The 22,112-nt window shown below is 63.9% G+C and overlaps 1 protein-coding gene and 1 long non-coding RNA gene across 2 annotated transcripts in view; one reads left to right on the forward strand and one right to left on the reverse strand.

Annotated features, from left to right (window-relative positions):
* PPP5C (protein phosphatase 5 catalytic subunit) overlaps window positions 1-22,112 on the reverse strand; it is a 24,896-nt gene continuing 2,784 nt past the window's right edge. Inside the window, exons 2-13 of the mRNA XM_051837415.3 lie at window positions 19,993-20,234; window positions 13,145-13,292; window positions 6,907-7,028; window positions 4,490-4,555; window positions 4,197-4,295; window positions 3,150-3,255; window positions 2,211-2,353; window positions 2,004-2,091; window positions 1,488-1,528; window positions 1,244-1,422; window positions 626-707; window positions 1-539 (exon numbers count right to left, since the gene is read on the reverse strand). Coding sequence (XP_051693375.1) covers window positions 477-539; window positions 626-707; window positions 1,244-1,422; window positions 1,488-1,528; window positions 2,004-2,091; window positions 2,211-2,353; window positions 3,150-3,255; window positions 4,197-4,295; window positions 4,490-4,555; window positions 6,907-7,028; window positions 13,145-13,292; window positions 19,993-20,234 — 1,379 coding nt within the window. The 3' untranslated portion in view covers window positions 1-476. The remainder of the gene's footprint in view (window positions 540-625; window positions 708-1,243; window positions 1,423-1,487; window positions 1,529-2,003; window positions 2,092-2,210; window positions 2,354-3,149; window positions 3,256-4,196; window positions 4,296-4,489; window positions 4,556-6,906; window positions 7,029-13,144; window positions 13,293-19,992; window positions 20,235-22,112) is intronic.
* LOC138846426 (uncharacterized) lies at window positions 17,698-21,418 on the forward strand. Its single transcript, XR_011383914.2, has 2 exons — window positions 17,698-18,023; window positions 20,971-21,418. It is a non-coding gene; the product is annotated as an uncharacterized LOC138846426 (long non-coding RNA).

Consider the following 22,112-nt stretch of genomic DNA (forward strand, 5'->3'; position numbering starts at 1 on the left):
TGACTTACAATAATGACTTTATTTTAACATATTTAATTACAGACATAAAATAGCTGGGGGAGGGGGTAGGCCCCAGCCTAGCCCCACCCTGGAGCTCAGGTGGGGGTGCAGGCGAGGCCTCCCTGATGACCCTGGCTGGGGTCTTCCTATGGCAGGGCCCTATTGCTTTAGCGGGGAGGAGCCATGCAAACGAGGGGGGCAGGGCAGCCTCTCGGCCCCGCCCCGCCCCGCGGCGGTCTCCCTCCTGAATGCCCGGGCTGAGCCCCGCCCCAGCTTCTCCACCTCCGTCCTCCGTCCAGGGAGCAGCCCCCTGGCCAGCCCTCGCTCTGCCCCCACCCCCTCTGCACACCTAAGGGGAATAAATACAAACTTTACAAAGTAAAAGGGGGTCCGACGTCGCCCTGGGCGGGCCTGCTCTGCCCAGCCCGGGGTCTGGCGGGAGCGGAGGGGTCCTGGGGTGCAGGCCGCCACCGCCCTCACATCACCCCTAACTGCAGCAGCGCGTTGGCGTAGGCCATGGGCTTGACGTTGGGGTGAGGCTGCGGGCGAACAGGAAAAGCCTGGTGTCAGGAAGCCGAGACCCCCGCCCGGCCTCCCGCCCGGCAGAGGGGACAGGGCCACTCACCACTGCTGTGAACTGGTGGAACTGGGGCCGCAGGTCGGAGCCCCGCAGGTGGATGTAGGAGGCTTTGTTCCCCATCTGGTCGCTGCAGGGGCGGGGCAGTGGTCAGTGTGGCCAGGGGCTGGGCAGGGGCAGAGGGAGACAGGCAGGAGGCTGGAGGGCCAGGGCTGGGAAGGGCAGTGCCAGGACACAGGGACAGGAGGGCAGGCGGGCGGGGCTCCCAGGGCAGAGGAGCGGAGACCAGACTTGAGGTCTGATGGCGCCGCTGGCTCCGCCCCCAGGAGACGCCGGGAGCACAGGCAGCCAGGCAGGCCCAGCGGCCCGGCTGGGGCAGTGGGGAATGGGACGGGGACTCGGGGACGAGACCGCAAACGGGGCCCTCGCTCGGTGCTGCTCTGACCAGCGACGCGGGGAACGGCGGTGACTGGGCTCTGGCAATGGCGCAGACGCCTCTGGCGGGGGACGTGCCATCGCTGGGAGACACTGGGGGTGTCGGCGGAGACCACAGCCCAGACGGGGAAGGGCAAGGGAGGGCACGCGGCATCCCCTCTGCTGCTCGGCCTTAAGTAACTGGAACCCAGACAAAACCTGTGGCCGGCAGGGCGGCCGGCGGGAACGCACCAGTAGTTGGGGGCAGAGAAGACGGTGACGCAGCGGCCACCATGCGCCACCTCGTAGCCCTCGGCCTTGACCTCGTGGCTGCGGATGATGTAGTCCAGGTGGTTCTCCTCCAGGAAGGCCTTGGTGACGTCAGGCCCGAACTGGCAGCTCACGCCTCGCTTGCTGACCGAGCGCCCGTTCTGCGGGAGACGGGGCTCAGAGACTGCCGCCCCACCCCCGCCGCCCCCGAGGGCCCGAGACTCACCTGTGGCTGTGGGTCCGACCAGAGCAGGTCGCACATGGGACCTGGGGGGTGGAGGGAGGCGTCAGGGGCTTCCTGGCCGGCTGTGCCCAGCCCCCAGCGCGGCCCGAGGCGGGTGGACGGGGCCCTCCTCTGCCGGGCCTGCCCTCCCAGCCCCAGCCTCCCTGCCGACCTCCCCGCACCCCATTCACCTACTTTTCCCCTGCAGGATCTGGTCCAGCCGAGCTCACGCCAGCCACACCGTGGGCTCCTCCCACCCCCAAGCTGCCCCAGGCTCGCCCGACTGTGCGCGGGCGGCAGCTGCTGCTCTCGGGGAGTCGGCTCCAATGCTGCACCCCCAGCCCTGTGTGACACTCGCACAGGTGCACGGAGCTGCAGCCTCCCTCCAAGGGCCAGCAGATGGGCTCCCAGGGCTCCCCACAGCCTCGCCCTGCCCGTGGACGCTCCAGCCCCCCGGCCAGCAGGGGCCCCAAGGCTCACCTGCTGCGCCCTGCCGGGGCGCTGGCCCCACCTCCTCACCTGAGTCTGGGGGCTGCCGATTCCGCTCAATCTTCCGGATGTCGTCCAGAGTGACGCCGTCCTCACTGAACAGGCCCCCGTGCATGATCTGGGGGGCAGGGGGTGGCCAGGTGAGGAGAGGGCCGGCCCCGCCCGTCTGCCCGTGTGCCCGGGGGGGGGGGAGGGCCGGCCGCGCCCCTGCCCGGGTGCCCATCCCCGCGTCCTCACCAGCACTTTGCCGTTGATGCACTGGGCCAGCGGCAGCCACTCAAACACCTCGCTGAACAGCTCGTACATCTGGGCCGTGTACTTGGCCTTCACCTCGCCCTCGAAGCCGTAGATCTGGTTCATGTTGTCCGTCTCGTGGTTGCCTGGCCGTCGGCGGGAGAGGGAGAGCCCTCAGCCCGCAGGTCCCCCGTCTCCCCCCGCCCGGCACCCGCAGGTGCAGGCCTGGGCATCAGGCTGGACTGCCCATGTGGCAGGCAGCCCGAGCCAGTCAGTCCCAGCGCCCGCAGCGGCCCGTCGCAGCAGCCAGAGGGGTGGACCCTGCGCTCAGACCATTCCTGAAGGCAGCAACTGGACTGGGAGATCTCACCCAGGCCCCAGGCCCTGCCCTACTGACAGCTCCACCCTCGGGGCAGTGGCCGAGGCACGAAACCCCCCCCGTCCTGGGCAGTGGCCGAGTCCTCCCACTGTGTACCCTCCAGGCTGGCAGTCCCAAGGGGCCGGGGGTGAGGGAGGGTCTTGACCAGAGGAGCCCACTCCCTCCCTCCTCCTGCTCTGCTGCTTCTCTGCGCCCCTCCCCACTGGCCCGACCTCTCACAGGGCAGCCCCTGCCCCAGGCTGTCATTCACGTGAGAACCAGACCTGCCCTGCTCTTCCCGGTGTCCAGCAGCCTCCTGGAGGTGGGAACCACTGAGAGCCAGCCCCAGACTCCGCCCTGATCAGCCCCCATCAAAGCCCAGAGCTCCACCCGTCCCCTCCTCCAGCGGCCCTGCCCGGACCTGCGCCCTCACACGGACCCAGGTGGAACACAGACATGACAGAAACTGCCCCAGGACCCTTGTACGTGCAGCTGCCATGGCTTTCTTTGCTTTACAGATCAGGCCAGGGAGAGTGAGTGCCCCCCAGCCCCCAGGGACCTGAGCCTGCTGCCCTGTGGCTCACCTCGAAGTAGGTGAAAGTGGTCTGGGTACAGGAGCTTGAAGCCGAAAAGGGTGAGGATCACTTCTACGGAGAAGGAGCCGCGGTCCACGAAGTCGCCATTGAATATCCACCCCGCTAAGGAAACAGCCGCGGGCTGGGGCAGACGGGTGGGGGGCTGTCCTCTCCCCTCGCCTGGCCCCCAAGCTCCCGTGAGCTCTCCCCCAGGAGCAGGGACTCAGTGGGGCTCAGGAGGCCGTGCCAGGCCCTTCCCTGCCCGGTGTGCAGTCTGCTGCAGCTGCCTCAGGACAGGCCCAGGGCCCCCACCAGCAGCTCACAGACCTGGTGGCCAACAAAGCGACCGCTCGTCAGCCCGGAATCCTCTCTGCAAACCCTTCAGGGCGCCAAGGCGGCCCTGGCACTCACCAGAGGAAACCAGGGTGGTTTCCAGGAGGCAACATAACCAGCCACGGTCCCACCACTGGGGAGCGGCAAAGCCAGGATGGAATGTGGCGTGGGCACTGCCAGGTGCTGGCCACTGGCTTGGGTCACACAGCACATCGGGCCCAGAGACACCGGGCCAGCCACTGGCTCGGGTCACACAGCACATCGGGTCCAGAGACACTGAGCCGGCCACTGGCTCGGGTCACACGGCACCTCAGCTCAGAGACACCGGGCCAGCCACTGGCTCGGGTCACACAGCACATCGGGTCCAGAGACACCGAGCCGGCCACTGGCTCGGGTCACACGGCACCTCAGCTCAGAGACACCGGGCCAGCCACTGGCTCGGGTCACACAGCACATCGGGCCCAGAGACACCGGGCCGGCCATTGGCTCGGGTCACACGGCACCTCAGCTCAGAGACACCAGGCCGGCCACTGGCTCGGGTCACACAGCACAGCTGACCGAGCCAGGAGCCTGGAGTGCCAGGCCAGCCTGCCACTGCCCCCCACCTGGGCACTGCTCACGGCTCAGGCCGCTCCCTCCCTGGCAGAGCCTGCTCTCCAGGGGCTCCCCTCCCCGAGACGACCAGGGCTGGGGTGGGCGAGGCGGCTCTGCACACAAGGATACGTAGGGGTTGGTCTCTGAGGGTAAACCGTTGAGCTCAAATATGTTGAGGAGGTCGTAGAACTGGCCGTGGGTGTCCCCGCACACCGTAATCTTCTCTGTCTGGAAGAAAAGAGGCCACCGGAGAGGGAGGGGCCCAGAGAGAGACGTGGGGAGGGGGCAGAGGTGAGGGGAGGGGCAAAGGTCAGGGCAGACCAAGAAGCCGCATGCGAGACAGTCGGGGGAGACAGTCAGGGGACGAGAATGCAGAGACCGGGTCGGGTGGGGGTGTCCGAGAGGCCCCGCCCCCAGCGCACCTCTCTCAGCGTGGTCTCCACGAGCGTGCTCAGCTTGGAGAGGACTTCCTTGACCTGCACCAGAATCTGGAAGGGGGGCGGGCAGTGAGCCTCCTGGATCCTGGCAGAAGCACCAGGGGCCAGCGCTCAGCCTGCTGGACGGGGCATCTGCATTCCAGCCCGCAGGCCTGGTCTGACCCCGACTCCGCTTCCTGCTGGTGCGCACCCTGGCAGGCAGCAGCCACGGCCAAGGGGGTTCCTGCCCGCCGCGGGGGAGACCTGGACTGGGTTCCTGGCCCCTGGCTTTGGCCCAGCCCAGCCCCTGCTGTGGCGCTCTGCCTTCAATGGAGCCTGCGGCGCTGCACAAACAGCTTAGAGGGTGCTTCGGGGAAAGCTGGGGAGGGAAACTCCATCTGGAAATGGAGGTGCTCCTCCCACAGACTGAAGCTGGCCTCCGCAGTCTGTCCACCTGACTGCAGGTGCATGGGGAGAGCGCAGTGCGCAGACTCAGGCCGAGTGCACCAGCACAAGCCGGCGCCAGGGGCCTGGGGGTGTGCGGGTGCCTACACTTCTGCAGCTCTGAGCATTTCCAAGATAAAAAGCTGGGGAAATGATGAAGTTTAAAAACCGCAGGATGAGGGCCAGCGCCATGGCTTACTAGGCTAATCCTCCACCTGCGGCGCCGGCATACCGGGTTCTAGTCCTGGTTGGGGCACCGGATTCTGTCCCGGTTGCCCCTCTTCCAGGCCAGCTCTCTGCTGTGGCCAGGGAGGGCAGTGGAAGATGGCCCAAGTGCTTGGGCCCTGCACCCCATGGGAGACCAGGAGAAGCACCTGGCTCCTGCCATCGGATCAGCACGGTGCGCCGGCCGTGGCGGCCATTGGAGGGTGAACCAACGGCAAAGGAAGACCTTTCTCTCTGTCTCTCTGTCTCACTGTCCACTCTGCCTGTCAAAACAAAACAAAACAAAACACACCGCAGGATGGTGGAGAGCAGGATGCTGGAGAGCTCCGGGCCGCGGGGCCCGTGGGACAGAGAAGCTGCGGAGCCTGGCCACCGCCCCCTCAGCAGTCTTTGGGCGTGGCGAGTGCGGCAGACTCCCGGAGGCCCAAGGCTGGCAGCAGGGCTGGAGTCGGCTCTCCCGGGTCCCAGGAGCCGCTGACTCAAAACACACAGCCATAGTGAGCTGTCTCCAGACAGAGCCGCCCTGCGCTGCGCACCAGGCTGGGTGGCCTTGCCCCGCAGCCCCCAGGAGAAAGGGGCGCCCCCTTCTGGGGGAAATCTGTAGGCCTCGGTCCCCACCGTCCTTCTGAACAGTGTTGTTTTCATTTTATCTGAAAGGCAGAGAGATCTTCCACCCGCTGGTTGCAACAGGCAGGAGTGGCCGGGCCAATGCCAGGAGCTCAATCCAGGTCTCCCACGTGTGTGGCAGGGATGCGAGGACTTGGGCCTTTGCCTGCGGCCCCGGAAGCTGGATCAGAAGCAGAGCAGGAGGCGGTCCCAGGCCTGGGTGTGGGTGTTGACTGTGCTGCCAGACGCCAGCCTGCTCCCCAGTCCAGGCAAGGCGTCCCGGAGGCTCAGGGACACGGCACAGCAGACCACAACCAAAACAAGGGCACCCACGCCACGGCTCCAGGTCAGAGGCTGAAGCCGCACAGCGAGGAGCGGGGGAACAGCCGCCTCCACAGGCAGCCGCAGGATGATGGCAGGGCTCTGCTCCCGTCCGCAGGAGCCCGCACCAGGGATCCGGACGCTACCTGCCGGCCATCTGCCCCGCGGTCCCACGTCACACGGAAGGTGACTGTTCAGCCCTCCCATCCACAGCCCGCCTGTCAGCCCATCGGACTCGCTGCTTCACAGAGGCGTGCCGCTCATTCCAGGGAGAGGACGCAGTCCACCGACATCTTTACACTAAGCGGACGCAAAGCAGGCTCCCGGCTGCCTCTCTGCCCGCACCTCGGGGGCCTGCGCAGGGAGGCCACTCCCCGCGGCTCTCACACAACCAGAAGTCACTCCTGTCACAGAAGCCACGCCCAGGCTGCCACAGGCTACACGGGGACTTCAAGTTCACGAGAAATGAAATTAAAGTTCAGTTGATTTTGGTGTAAAAAGGTTTTGAGATGCATGGATGACTCTATGATTCTCCACGAACTGCTGAAGCCTCTCACGCGTGGTCTTACAGGGACAGAGCGCTGGCCCGCGTCCAGGCCCTCTGCCTTTGGGTCCACCGACAGGCAGCCAGGTCCCGCTGGCTCCTTCACTCCCCCCATCACCTCCGTGTCACCTGCCTGTCGACCCCACCCTTGGGAAGTCTCGCACAGACCCCCAGCTGTCTCACTCATCCACCTTGGAATCCTGCAGCCCGCACGGCCTCGCACGCGACGCTCACACGACGCTGCCTCTGCGCCCAGGGCCGGCAGAACCCGCAGGCGCGTTACCTGGTAGGCGCACTTCCGGTGCAGTTTCTTCTGGTCCTTGTACCACTGCATGAGCTCCTTCATGAAGGTGATTGTCACTCTGCCGTCCTCCAGCTTGGGTCCGCTGTACTCGTCCTCGATGGCTGGCGTGAGTGGGGGAGAGTCAGGGCCTGGCCACCCTCAGCGGGAGGCGCGGGGCGTGAGAGGACTGGGAGGAGCTGCGGCACACACCCTGGCCACCCTCAGCAGGAGGCGCGGGGCGTGGGAGGACTGGGAGGAGCTGTGGCACACGCGTGCTTCCTGGACTGGGTTCTAGGATCGGCACGCAACTGCACAGTGCGAAGTGCCTCTGCCCGTGCTGTGGGCTAGCAGGTGCTTGGCTGGCACCGGGGAAGACCACGGCAGGACGGGGGGTGGTGACTTCCCAGCCCCACTGGGAGGGCCAGTGATGCCAGACCACGCCTAGGGAAGGAGGCGTCTGCAGAAGCCCGCAAAGCCTCAGGGGAGCTGAGCCCGCGCGCGGGTGGCTGTGAGGAGGGCACCCAGAGGACACGGAGGCTCTGCAGCCCTCCCCGCGGGCGGGGCAGGACTTCCTGGTAATCCAGTGCACACAGGCCGTCTCCTCGGAGCGCTGTGGCCGCTCCGACAACTGAATGAACCCAGACCACAGGTGGCGCTCCCTGGGCCGTGGCTGGCATGTGGCCCGAGCCCTCTGCCTGCAGGGTGCAGTGCCATCTCCCAGCGGACAGCGTCAGGAGTGACCTGAACGAGGGGCGCTCAGCTGGGGCTGTGACGGAGGCGGCCGAACGGCTGCCGGCCAGGAGAATCCCACTTTTCTCGGGGACCCTAGGCCACAGAAGCCTCTGCAGAGTGCTGAGGGAGCCCCTTACAACCCCATCCAGCCCAGAAGCAACGCACCCTTCTCCCTAAGGACGGTGCTCCCACCCTGCACTGCCCCACGGTGCAGCTCGCTGTCGACAATTCACGCCAAAATGCTGGCTCTGGATCCGGCAGGCCCCGGTCCCTTTCCAGCCAGCACTGTGACAGCTCAAGAAATCCTACTGCAGATGGCCCTCGGGCTGGGGAGCAGGGGGTTAACAAGCCAAGGCCATTGCCAGTGGACTGCAGAGGCAGCTCCCAGCCCCAGGAAGCTGGGCCACTGGGTGTGCGAGGAAATGCAGGCCAACAAGAGGACAGCGAAACAGGCACCCGCTTGCTCACTGCTGTCTGCAGCAGCCAAAGGCAGAGTCAGAGGGGCCAGGCCCAGCCTTGTTGCGAGGACAGCTCGGATTCCAGGCTCTGCGCTCCGGCCGCAGCCACTGAGCCACTCCCCAGGGACAGGGAAAGCGCCTCTAAGACAGTAATTAGCAGGGGGCAGGCAGCGTGGGGAGGGGCGGGGGGTACGAGTGGGAGGCACCCTTCCCTTGGCAGGTGCTGGGTGCTGAGGTGCCTGCCGTAAACTGTGCAGGGCGAGGGCAGGGCAGACCCATTCAGGGGCAGGGTCCTGGGTTCAGATGCTGCAGAGTGGAAGCGCATGCCCGGGCTCAGGGGGACCCAGGGCTCACAATGGGCCCAGCACAGGTCTGTGCGGGACCCAGACACCAGGAGGCCACTCCTGAGGGAACAGCCAGCCCGGTGGCCTGGAGAGAAACCACTGCATGGCCGTTTAACATGAGGACGGGGATGCCTGTCCCCCCAACAAATGCCAGTGGGACCCTCCCACAGGGTCACCTGTGCGGGTCATGAGGACCCGGATGTGGGTACACAGGTTATGGTAACTGCTGTGGCTGAGGGGCCCCCAAAGTGACCTCACTGCGCAAAACTGAGCCCTGGAGCAAGCCTGATGGGATCTGCAGTCTCAGAACAGGAGACTAATCCACAAGAGAATGTCCAGGGGCAGAGGGCAGACAGACATTTTTTAAGGGTTTCTGAGGACCAAAGTTGACGATGACCTTGATAGGAAGGAAACTGAAAGGAGAAAGAGCGGCCTGGGGCCTGCCCCAGCAGGGTGGAATCTCTAGGAGGTTAATAAGAAATGACTAAGACAAAGGTCTTACCCACAGCAGGACTGAAGGTGGGGTGACCCCAGGAAACCCCTGCTGATCGCCCAACAGGAAGGCATTGCGGTATTTAACGGGGGGTGGGGGGCGTTTAGTGTGGGAGAGCAAAGGTGCCAGAGAAAGCGGACTTGAAACTGCCCGGGGCGGTAGTCAGGCAGAGTACCTGGGCCCCTGGGCCCCTGGCACCCACATGCAAGACCAGGATGGAGCTCCTGGCTCCTGCTTCCGCCTGGCCCAGCCCTGGCTGTTGGCAGCATCTGAGTGAAGCAGTGGACGGAAGACTCTCTCTGCGGACAGAGCTGGGGTCTCTGCTCAACCCCCTGCTGGGGACCTGAAGCCTATGCACACAAGCAGGTAGAATGGGGTATTAGGGGGAGGCAAAGAGAGTCCCGGGGCTCCCAGGCACTGTGGAACCAAGATCCCTGGTGACACCTATCTGGGCCACAGTGGGGCTCAGAGACTGTGAAGACGGGAGGGTCAGCAGGATCATCGGAGCTGGAACGCGAGCTGTGTCTCTGTTTCTCCCGGCTCTGACTCCAACTCCAGCTTCCTGTGCACCGAGAGGCCGCGAGTGACGGGTCAAGTAACTGGGTTTCTGCTACCCACACGGGGGACCTGGCTCATTTCCTGGAGCCTGGTTCAGGCTTGCACGTTGCAGGCATTTGGGGAGTGAAGCGATGGATAGGAGCTCTCTGTCTCTGTGTCTCAAAAGAAAGAAAATGGCCAGCAGGGCTCCAGGGAGCCCCCTCAGCTCATCAGGGAGCGCAGCAGGAAAGAGCGTCCCCAGGCAGACGCCGCGGAAAACGACTTCCCTGACCCGAGACTCCTGTCTGCGTAAGACACCGGGGTGCAGCACTTGGTTCTTTCTGTCCCTTTCTGACTCGTCCCCACTTCCTCCAAGCGTCTCAAGCCCCCATCCCTTGGCCCTGTGATGCTTTGCGGGAGGGGTGCTGTGTCCCTAACCAGCACTGTGTAACCAAGACCTGATGCTAAAGCCCTAGTGCAGCTGCTCTTGGGAAAATGAGGGCACAGTTGGGAGGGAGCTGGTTTGTTAGCTCTTCATTTGGGAGGCAGGGACAAACACAGAGCTCCGTCTACTGGGTCACTCCCAAACACCCACACCAATCCGAGGTAGCCTGGGCCCAAGCTGAGAGCCGGGAGCTCAGGCCAGGTCTCCCACCTGGGAGGCAGGAACCAGCCACCCGAGCGTCCCCGTTGTCTCCCAGGGGGCGCGTCAGCAGGAAGCTGGGGTCCGGTATCAAACCCCAGCACCGAACCTGGGACGCAGGCATCTTACCTGCTAGGCTGAAGACCCACCCGAAGCTGGACCACGTAGGGAATGTTTCCTCCATCTGGCGCCCAGGGCAGGAGGCGCGGACCCGCCTTCTAGCCACTAGCACACTAGCGGGAGCCCATAAGCCTGTCCCAGCCTGGAAGTGCATTTGCTGCGGCAGCTGAGCTGCTGCTTGTGACGGCCTCATCCCACACTGAAGGGCCTGGGTTCGAGTCCCGGCCCTGTCCCCAGCTCCAGCTTCCTGCTAACGCACATCCCGGGAGACAGCAGGTGAAGGTTCAAATAGCTGGGTCCCTGCTGACTTGGGACTGGCCCGGCCCCGGCTGTTGCAGGCATCTGGGGAATGAACCAGAGGACAGGAGACCTCTCTCTGCCTGTCTTAAAGACTGCCCGAGCCCCCACCCCGGTAGAACAGGAGCCGGGCTGCTGGCGGGACCAGTTCCCTGGCACAGCCCTGTGTGAAGCCGAAACTGGGCTCAGGACGTGAGTCTCTATGAGCCCCCTACCGAGGACCACTGGGCTGGTGACTCCCACTTGGGGGCACTCCCTGAAGGGACCTCAATGCCCGAGGACACAAAATGATGCTGAAACCTGGAGTTCCCACGAGGGACAGGGCGACGGCAGAGTCCATGACAAAGGGGAAGTGCTTTCTGGGGGCTCCTGCTGCCCGGGGTGGGGTGGGGGGTGCCACCTGGAGAAACAAGGAGGAAACCGGACAGAGGGCGGGTCAATGGCTCTCAACTGGCCAGCAAGGCTGCGTGGGGCATGGATGGCAGCTCCCAGCAGGACGAGCCACGCGAGGACGCCTTCTGCCCTAAGAAGGTAAAGCAGGCTGCCCTCGCAGTGGTGGGAAACTGATCAGCAGTGAAAGCCCCCAGGTCTGGGTTGTCACTGGCCACAGTGGAAGCACGCCTGCTGCAGGACACCCGTGGCACCGTCCCATGAGACTTTTAGGGGGCCCTAAAGGAAGACATGTGATGCCCGTCAGAAGGAGCCCCTCCCAGGGTTCTGTGTGCCCATTCGGGGCGGCCACCTAGGTCTATGAGACGGCCGACACTAGGGGAGCTGCAGCCACGCAGAAACGGACGCACCTGCACGCGTTCCCCTCACGCCCTCCCAGGCCCAGAACAGCAGGGAGAGCGGCCTGTGCGCCCGTCCCACACGGCTAGTGACCGCAGGTGGACCCCCAGGTGGAAAAATCCTGGGGGCTACCCACGGGAACAGATGCTACCCTGGCAGGTGCCCACGCCCAGAACACCAGAGAGAAGCCACAGCGCTGGTCTGTGCACACAAGAGGACAGGCATGTGTCCGGAGGTGCACAGACCTCCTCCGAGTCCGTCGCAGAGGGGAGTGGCTGTGACACAGGATGACAGCGGGCGGGGCCAGCACACTCAGGGCAAGAGCAGCGTCCCCACAGCTGGTGGGATCGCGCAGCTCCCCAGGACAGCACCGGTGTGGTGACCACACGGCTGCTCAGTTGTCATTTCCCACGTCACCGCCACTTTGCCGCTCCTGCCTGGCATGGCGCCTGGGACCTGGGCCACCACTCAAAGTGCCAGAGCAGAGACGAGCCCTAAGCAAGTGGCGGACTGCGCTTTCAAACCCCAGGCCAGAATTCCCAAGGGCCCGGTGGGTGCTGGTGCCTCCCCCAACCTGACAAACCTGGGCAACAATGAAGGCGGCCCTCCTGCCTGGAGGCTAACAACGGCCCAGAGTCCCCGCCCCACAGCCTCGCCCTGCCCAGATGGGACCAGACCGAAGGGAGCTGCTCACCAGTGACTTGATCACTCAGGCCTGTGGAAGGAAGCCTCCATAAACACCCAGAGGCCTGGTCTGGGCGGCTTTGACAGCTGAGCATGTGGAGGTTCCTGGAGGGTGGTGCAGCCGGAGGGCGTGGATGCTCCACTCCCTTTCCACATGCCTTCCCCCACGTGTCTCTACATACATGTCAAAGGAGGCCGCTGGTGTGGGCTGAGAGCCTGTGCTAGGAAAACCGAGCAACCAAAGTGGAGCAAATCACCCCAAAGTTGCACACCCCCAAGTCAGAAAGGAGACCGAGGGCTGAATCCCAACAGGCCAGCCTCAGCCCAGCACAGATTCCCTCGGCTTTAATCAGTGCACTGACAGCAGCCTGGGGCCAACCAACCGCGCCGCCGCTGTTCTGTGCACGCGCCTGCCTTAGCAAGAAGGGAGCTCTGGGCGGGCAGCCCACCGGCGCCTGCGTCTGCTCCCCTGCCTCCCCGGCTGCGCTGAACGGACGCTTGGTGCTCCAGGTGCAGTGCTGCTCCCTGCTAGAACCGCACGCGAAAGCCAATTAAGAGCTTGAACCGAGCCTGCTGCGATTCCGTCTTTTCACCGTGCCCTTGGCAATGCCCCGGACACTCCCGTCCCACCTGAGGGGCCGTGGTGGGGTGCTCGGTCAGACGCACAGGTCAGGGGCTGTGGCGGCGGTCCTGGGCTGAACCCTCAGCCTGGCGGGCCTCTGACGCCCTCTCCAGGCACACAGCGGGAGAGCAGGTTTGAGCGCAGCCTGCATGGTGTGCGGGGAAGGCCCCCAGCATGCGTGGTCATGGATGACCCCGCGCCGCCCCTCCTGCCTGAGCCGATGCCATAGTGTGCTCGCCCTCTCTCCCCTCCGGCAGGATGGGGACCGCCCGCTTCACAGCTGCAGCCTGAGGCGCAGACATGGAGGCCCCTGAGGGCCGGCGCCCCGCTGCAGGGCCAGGCTAGGGGCAGGAGGGCTCAGTGAGACGGTGGGGCCGTGGCTCACCCACCTCACCCGCCGGGGAGCCTGTGGCCCAGCGGCTGTGGACGGAGGCGTTCCTGGGAATGCCCAGCAGCCTGGGGACAGGGGCGGAGGCGCGCCGCCCTGTGTGCGGGCGGCAGCACGGCCGGGCCACTCACTCATGCTCTCGATGTCCAGCGAGTCCACGACGGAGCGCTTGTGCTCGTCGCCCGCGATGGCCCGCTCGAAGGCCTTCTGCTTCACGATCTTGTTGCACTCCTGGTACTTCAACTTGGCGTCCTTGTCATGGGGCTTCACCTTCACCACCTGGGGGAGCGGAGGAGGCAGGGAGGGGTCAGGGCAGCGAGCCGAGGTGCGGACACAGCGGCTGCCCCTTTTCTGCCCAGTCCTGGGCCCTGTGGGCGCTCAAGTCCGACCGCCGGGGGTCACCATTCGCTACCCCAGGCAGGCCTGGGTTTCTGCACCCGGTTCTGGACAGAACAGGTCTGCCCACACAGGGCTGCTGAGCGGTGAACCTGTCACACACGTGAGTGCTCTTATTACGCCCTGTTCAAATGCAACCCGGGCGCTGGCGTTGTGGCACAGTGGGTTAAGCTGCTGCCTGCAGTGCCGGAAGTTCAGGTTCAAGTCCAGCGGCTGTTTCTTATCCAGCTCCCTGATCATGTGCCCGGGAAAAACTGCTGAGGATGGCCCACGTGCTCGGGCCCCCGCCGCCATGTGGCAGACCCAGTGGAGTTCCCGGCTCTGGCTCTGTCCTGACTCAGATCTGGCAGTTGTAGCCATTTGGGGAGTGAACTAATGGACAGAAGATCAATCTCTCTCTCACACCCTCTGCATCAACTACCTTTCAAATAAATAACTTTTTTTTTTTTTTTTTGACAGGCAGAGAGGACAATGAGAGAGAGAGACAGAGAGAAAGGTCTTCCTTTGCCGTTGGTTCACCCTCCAATGGCTGCAGCGGCCGGCGCACCGCGCTGATCCAAAGGCAAGAGCCAGGTGCTTCTCCTGGTCTCCCATGGGGTGCAGGGCCCAAGCACTTGGGCCATCCTCCACTGCACTCCCTGGCCACAGCAGAGAGCTGGCCTGGAAGAGGGGCAACCAGGACAGAATCCGGCGCCCCGACCGGGACTGGAACCTGGTGTGCCGGCACCGCAAGGCGGAGGATTAGCCTAGTGGGCCGCGGTGCCAGCCCAAATAAATAACTCTTAAAATAAAATTCAAAAAATAACAAATCAGAGCCGGGTTCGGATCCTTTGTTCTGCCACTTGAAACGTGACCTCAGCCCAGTGACTCCACCTCTCAGCCTGCAGTTAACGTCTGGATCCCCCCTGACCTGCTCAGCGCCTGCACTAGAGGACGGGGAAGTGGGAGTGGAGGAGCCCCCCGGCAGGATGAGCCAGGAGACCCCTGTGGGCCAGGGCAGGGGGTGAATAAATGGGCCACAGGGGTTGTGGAGAGGCTGGGGAATGGCAGGCACAGGCGGGGGCACCCTGCCAGGCCGCTCTACCTGGGGCCTGGGTGTGGTGCAGGCAGGGGAGGGAGGCAGCACCAGTCTGGCCCTGGAGTCCTTCCCAAAGGAGAGAGGTCATGAGTCCACACCCAGGATAAGGTCCAAGCCGCCACTTGGCCTGGCCCACGAGGCCGCGCCCAGCTTCCCCTTTCTGCTTGCCCAGCACTGACAGCTGGACCACTCACAAGGCCCCAGACACGCCAGCCCCTCCTCCTCCAGGTCTCCACCCCCGACTCCTTCCCAGCTCCTCCTCCTCCTCCTCCTCTCCCTCCTCCCCCGGGCTCTCTCACCCCAGTGCTGAGCACTGCTGGGGACAGGTCTGTCCCTCCCACTGAAGACGGCCTGGTGAAGGCAGGGCTAACGCTCAGCCATGGCTGTGTCCCTGGCACTGAGGAAGAATGGTGACTAAGTGTTTATTCAGGACCAGTCATTCTCAGGGGGCTTGCAGGCTGGGGCAGGAGACAAGCAAGGACAACGCAGGGCAAAGAGCAGGGCCAGGACCAGCTCCGGCTGCCTCCTGTCCCCAGGGACCCCGCCCACCCTCCAGGCAGGCAGCATGGGGGCGGTCACCTGCACAGCTCCAGGGCCAGGCCTCCAGGGCAGGCGGCCCCCCCCCCCCTCCGTCTCTGGGTCGGTGTGAGAATCCACGGCTGCCCACAGGTGCTCACTGCAAGGCCTCCTGCTGCAGCCAGGCCCGGGCCGCCCAGGGCCTGCCCAGCCGTGGGGCTGCCCAGGCTCCCGCTTCTGGGAGAGGTCATCTGCTGGGGACCCCAGAGGCCTGCCAGCTCAGCCCCCAGCTCTGCAGCTCTCTATGAAGAGCTGGGGTGAGCATCTGGCACACTTGGGACACCTGTGTCCTATACCAGAGGGCCCAGGTTCGGGTGCCAGCTCTGAGTCCAATTCCAGCTTCCTGCTAATGTGCGCCTTGAGGGACAGCAGGCAGTGACTGGAGTAGCTGGGCCCCTTCTGCCCACACTCCTGGCTCTGGCTCCAGCCCACCCCAGCCTCAGTTGTGGCTGGCATTTGCGGAGTGAACCAGCAGATGAGAGACCTTTGTCTTTCAAATAAATAACATCAATAAATTAAAAAATAAAAAGCGATATCTGGATTGTATCAATGCCGATATCCTGACTGTAATATTTACATCACGGCAGATTTATCACAGGAGGAAATTAAGATTTACACATTACAACTGCACCTGACTCTACAATGCCCTCAAAACAAATAAGTTTTACAAACTGGTTGGGGCCGGCTCTGTGGCGTAGCAGGTAAAGCCACTGCCTGCAGCACCGGCATCCTGTATGGGAGCCAGTTAGAGTCCCGGATGCTGGCACTGCAGGCAGTGGCTTTACCCTGCCCCCGCCCCGGCTTCACTTCCACTCCAGCTCCCTGCTATGGCCTGGGAAAGCAGTCGAAGATGGCCCAAGTCTTTGGACCCCTGCACCCGCGTGGGAGACCTGGAAGAAGCTCCTGGCTTCAGACTGGTGCAGCTCCAGCCGTTGTGGCCATCTGGGGAGTGAACCAGTGGATGGAAGACCTCTCTCTCTCTCTCTCTCTCTCTCTCTGCCTCTGCCTCTGCCTCTCTGTAACTCTGCCTTTCAAATAAATAAATAAATAAATCTTAAACAAAAAACCGGTATTTTCAGGGGCAGGTACACGGTTAGCAGTTAGCATGTCTGGGTCCCGCACCAGAGACCTGGGTTTGAGGCCTAACTCTGGCTCTGGCTCCAGCTTCCTGCTAATGCAGATCGTGGGAGGCAGCAGTGAGGGCACAAGCAGCTGGGTCCCCGCCACGTCTGTGGGAGACCTAACTGGGTCCCCGCCACGTCTGTGGGAGACCTAACTGGGTCCCCGCCACCTGTGTGGGAGACCTAACTGGGTCCCCGCCACCTGTATGGGAGACCTAACTGGGTCCCCGCCACCTGTATGGGAGACCTAACTGGGTCCCTGCCACCTGTGTGGGAGACCTAACTGGGTCCCCGCCACCTGTGTGGGAGACCTAACTGGGTCCCTGCCACCTGTGTGGGAGACCTAACTGGGTTCCTGGCTCCTGCTCCCAAGTCATTGCCGGCCTGTGGAGAGTGAATCTACAGATGGGAGCTTTGTCTCTCAAGTAAGTTTTAAAAAAGGGACGGGGGTGCTGTGCTGTGGTGCGGCAGGTAAGCAGTCACTTCACCTGTGTTAGCATTCCACATCAGCGCGCCGGCTCAAGTCCTGGCTACTCTGCTTCAGAATCAGCTCTCTGCTAACGGCCTGGGCAGGCAGCCGAAGACGGCCCAGGTCCTGGGCCCCTGCCGCCCACAAACTAGAGCAGGTGTGTTCCTGGCTCCTGGCTTCGGCCTAGCCCAGCTCTGGCTACTGCAGCTATTTGGGAAACAAAACCATGGATGGAAGATCTCTCTCTCTGCCTCTTCCTCTCTGTCACTCTACCTTTCAAACAAACAGATAAATAAACCTTTAAAAAAAATACCTAAAAAGCGCAGGAAGTGATATCTTTAGCTGGGAATGCTCACAGGCAGGAGCCACAGGGCCTGAGTGGACAAATGGGAACACAGGTGTGCAGCACGCACGGGGGACTGGGAAGTTTTCGGAGTTCGGAGAGGGATGCCCACGCACGCACTCCCCTCTCTGGGGCAAGGCCTCCGTCACAGCACGTGGGAGCAGCCTAGCCCGCCAAGGGCCGGCGAGCAGCTCAGCTCAGGCCCTGCCACCAAATGAAGCACTGGAACCTCCTGCAGCTGCGCTTCTCAGAGGGCAGCGGACTAGAGGCCAGCGAGAGCCAGGGCCCAGGCTGAGGGCACGGTGACCCACAGGTACGGACCTCTACCACCTGCTGGGCTGTGGTTGTGGGGCAGACAGCCAGGGGGTGGGCCAGGTTTCTTGGGCAGCAGCCACCCTGGCTGGCCACATCTGGCTGTCAGCAGCATCCTCAGGTAGGGACCCTGTGGTGAACTGATTCAGCAAGCCACACCCAGCACTATTGTATAAGGAAACAGAAGAGAGAGGCCATGGAGGGGCGGGGGCTGCCTGAGCCAAGGGCAGGTGTTGTTGTGCCACAAACTCTGGCCCATGGCAAACACCCACGCCGGAGCCTGGCTCTGGGACTGGCCACACCTCTGGCTGTGGCACGTGGGAGGAGTGACCTACCCCCTGGGCCTGTCACCTCTTGGGTCAATGAGGGACATCAGCCCCGGCATGCAAGGCTTTCGTGAGGGTGCAGTGAGCTCTCACAGCACCGAGGGGCAGGCGTGCCTGGCTCTGGCCAAGCGCCGCCTGCAGGACCTGCTGACGCTCACAGCCCTGCTCCCCACGAGCGCGGGCACCTACACGGCAAACGCTCCTCCAGCTGTCGGCGCTGAGCCATGCGAGACCCTAACCCAGAGCACAGCACCGACACCAACAGAAACGGCGCGACGCCGGGCTGGGCCAGTGTGCAGAGTCCCCCACGAGCGGCCTGGGCCCGCGGGACACCCCAGTTCTGAGCAGACAGAAAGAAAACAGGAGGCGGCTCCTGAGAAGAGGACCCGGTAAGGGGTGGGGCCGCCCCAGGATTACCCAGGAGATGAGGAGTGCGTGTCAGGGTGGGGGTGGATTTCCACGTGGCCGCTACCGCAGAGGGTCTGGGGCCTGAGCAGCGTGGAGACACACCCAGCTCCCCCCCCACAACAACCGCACCCCCGGAGACAGGGAGCGCGTATCTCTCACAAGGCGCTGAGATGCAGAACAGAGGCGCTGGGGCCACCACACAGCACACACCCTGCGTCCTGAGCGTGGCGCCCGCAGGGGCCCCGAGACCTCACCACTGCCTCACACTCAGCACAGCCCATCCAGGTGAGAAATAATTTCCACCACAGGCACACACTTCCTCAGCAAACCCTTTCTCTTCTCGACCGGACGAAGTGCTGACGCCACACCAGCAAAGTGGCTTCAGGGCCCACTGCCGCTTGCCGTCACGGGCTCCGGGCTCAAACCCCAGTGCTGCCAGGTGCTGGCTGGTGGCCGTGGGCGAGGCGGCCCCTCTCTAGACTCTGCTCTCTCCGCCACAAAACAGCTTGACTTCACGCATGCAAAGCACTCACGGCAGTGCTGGGCACACAGCGGGCGCACGGGCAAGGAGACGGGCTGAGGTGGGGCGGCCTTCACCCCAGGCCGCTGGCAGGCAGGGCCATGGGCTCCTCTGTGCCAACCCAGGTCACGTGTCAGCTCTGCCTGCGTGGCAGACCCGGCCATGGCCCCAGCACTCCGGTAGTGTCCGGAGACAGGGAGCTGCCCGAGGACCCCGAACTGCTCTGAGCCAGGGCCTGAGGAAGGAGGCCAGCTGGAGCAGGGCTGACCCCCTGCAGGCGTGTGGGCGCAGGCACCAGGCCTGGGCGGGCCAGGACCGCAGGCTCACGTGGAGGCTGCCCAAGGCAGCTGGGAGGGCGCGTGCCGGGAAAGAGGCCACGACAGCTGAGTGCGTCATGTGGCCCAGTCGCAGGTCGGTTCTGCAAAGGGCTCTGGGGACCCCCACCGCCCCGCACAGGGCCTGGGCTGCGGTTCTGAAGCAGCCGGCCACAGAACGCCAGCCCCACGGAGGATGCGGCTCAGGCCCAGACGGGAGCCTGTTCCTGCCCAGGGAAAGGCTTCCCCGCAGGGGACAGAGGCAAAGACCCCGCCCCGGCTGTGACCCCGGGGCTCTCCTCCCTCCTGGCGCCGGCCGTCCCCTGGGTTACTCATGGTTACTCATTACCATGCCGTCCACCACCGGGGACCTTTGCTCACACCCCACTTCATCGGCGCCCACTCCTGTCACCACTTTCCAGATGAGGGCACCCGGGGACAACAAGGGCATGGCCTGGCCAGGGAATGGCTTTGGAGCCCAAGTTTGAAGGGACCCTGCTCCCCTCCACACCTCTGCCCCGACTCTGACACAGTGGACCCTGGCCTTGGCCTTGGCCCAGGCCGTCACCCGGCCTGCAATCTACTCTCCACCCCAGGCCAGCAGCCAATCCAGGGATCCGACCTGGCTCCCTCCAGCTGCAGCCTGTGGCTCCGCAGCCCACCCACCCAGGTGCTCAGAGCAGACAGTGTGTCTACATGTGGTGGGGGCAGAACAACGCAGACACAGCCTGATGCTGTCCACCTGCAGGGCGCAAGTTCTCTGAAGGAGGAGAGACAGTCCTGGGGGCCGGGCTGCTGCGGCTCAAAGCCAGCTGGAGGTCACCCGCCAGGTGATTAAATGCCCCTAGGCCTCAACTTCATCTGCACCAGGGAGCAGCCACAGTGCCCACCTCCCAGGGCTGCTGCCATGGCTCAGTGCCCGCCCACCCATCCCCAGGCTCTGAGAAGGACAGAGAACACAGAGAGAAGCCAGGTCGCCTGCCCAGGGTCACCAAGTGTGTGATGGCAGCACTGCAATGGGAACCCAGGCCAAGGCACTGTGGGCACGCGCTGGGTGAGGGAGTGTTGAGTACAGACAAGACGGGCCTCCCCTGCCAGCCCCCCAGGCCCGCTCACCGTCTCGTAGTCCCGCAGTGCGGCCCGGAACTTGCCCAGTGCCATGTTGCTGGCGGCCCGGCGGTAGTAGCCCTTGATGTACTTCTTGTCAATCTCAATGGCCCGCGTGGCGTCGCCCAGCGCATAGCCGTAGCACTCGGTGCGCAGGTAGGCCAGGCTGCGGTTGCCGTAGTAGATGGCATTGCTGGGGTTCAGCTCGATGGCCTGGCTGTAGAACTTGATGGCGTTCTCGTAGTCCTTGGCTATGGGGACAGAGGAGGAGGACGATGAGGCAGCGAGAACAGGCCCTCGGCTGGGCACTGGCCCAGGGCGCTGCTGTGCAGACAGGAACCCAAGCACACAACTGAGCGTGGAAAGGCTCCGCGGCCTGCCCCTTCTCTGTCCCCACCAGCCCAGCCCAGCCCCGGCCGTGTCCCCTCTGCAGTCTCCAGGACCTGCCCTGACCCCACCTGTCCAGCCACCCAATCACCCATGCCGCACGGCCCCAAGCCGGACACGCCTTCTGGTGGGCTTACTGGACCCGCGATGGGCGTGGCAGTGAGTGCCTGGGCTGGGATCCCAATCAGGCGAGCCTGAGTCTGTCCTGAGCAGCCTGGTTGTCCAGCTCCCCTAAGCAAGTAAACTCGCTCCGCGGGGGCCAGCGGGGAGAACAGGAAGTGGGAAAGCAGAAGGAATGTACTCAGGCTTCAAGGAGAAGAGCACATATCAACAGAGAGCCAGAGGAGTGCCACGCCAGGAGCAGGCGCTCCGCACACGGGAACAGCAGGTGCAGAAGCCCTGTGGTAGGGGCGAGCCGTATGCTTGAGCGCCAGTGAGCAACTGGTGTGGCGAAGGTGGCGGGAGCGGGGGAGGCTGACGGGAACGACCCCCCGACTCTGGCTGCCACACTGGGGTCTGAACACTGATGTTCTAAGGTAGAGCGACAGGGTACAACATCTAGCCAAGGTCAAAATGTGTAAGTTATTTTTTCCTCCCCAGTGAGTCCAGCTGTGCCCTGCACTCTACATCCTGGCCAGGAACCTCCATATCTCATGGTATAAGAGCCATGTGGAGCTCACTTTACAAACCAACCACAGAAGCCCTGCTCAAGGTCAAACACCCGGGACCGGCGCTGTGGCACAGCAGGTAAAGCCACTGCCTGCAGTGCCAGCATCCCATATGGGCACTGGTTTGAGTCCCAGCTGCTCCACTTCCAGCCCAGCTCCCTGCTATGGCCTGGGAAAGCAGTGGAAGTGGCCCAAGTTCTTGGGCCCTTGTACCCGCGTGGGAGACCCGGAAGTAGCTCCTGGCTCCTGGCTTCAGATTGGCTCAGCTCCGGCCATTGCAGCCATCTGGGGAGTGAACCAGCAGATGGAAGACCTCTCTCTCTCTCTCTTTCTGCCCTTCAAAAATAAATAAATAAATAAATCTTAAAAAAAAAAAAAAGGTCAAATACCCAAATCTGTTCCCGCAGACCCCAGCTTGATCGCACCCTTTGCCCGTGCGACACCTGGCCTGGGACGGGAGGCCCGCCCCGCCCTCGCCACAGACCAGGGTCTCCGTCTGTCTGCCCATCCCGTCTCCCCGATCTGAGCCCCAGACGCCTGCCTTGCCTTTCTGGGCTCACAGTCAGGGACAGGAGACAGAGCCTCCCAGACAGCCCAGAGGGGACACCAGGGCCGAGACCCGAGGAAGAGTGAGTGGGGTGAGCAGAGCGGAAGGAGAGGTCGCAGGATGCAGCCAGGAACACAGCGACAAGGCTAACTCCCGCAAGCCTTCCAACGGCTCAGAAGTCCCCTCCAGGAAGCCCTCCTGGACCCGTGAGAGCCAGGCGCTCCCTGTGGGCTGCCACGGCCAGGTGACGAGTGTGTCCCCTCAGGTGTGTGAGGCCTGCACCGGCAGAGGCAGGCAGCCTGGCTTTGCCCCCCATGCCAGCGCCTTCGAGGACTCCCTCCAGGCCCTGGCTGCGTTCCTGGGGCCGGCCAACGGCGCTCTTGACTGGAGAGGTGTCCCAGCCTGCCTTCCGAGCCCCAGGAACCCCAGCGGGCGCGGCGGCCTTGCTGTGCAGGTGCCACGAACTTGCGGAGCCCAAGTGGCCGCTGCAGAGGAAGCCAGAGTGTACAGGAAGTGAACGAGCGGAT

This window comes from Oryctolagus cuniculus, chromosome 18 (genome assembly GCF_051225735.1).
Source record: "Oryctolagus cuniculus isolate XC-2025 breed Fujian yellow rabbit chromosome 18, ASM5122573v1, whole genome shotgun sequence".
Taxonomy (NCBI): domain Eukaryota; kingdom Metazoa; phylum Chordata; class Mammalia; order Lagomorpha; family Leporidae; genus Oryctolagus; species Oryctolagus cuniculus.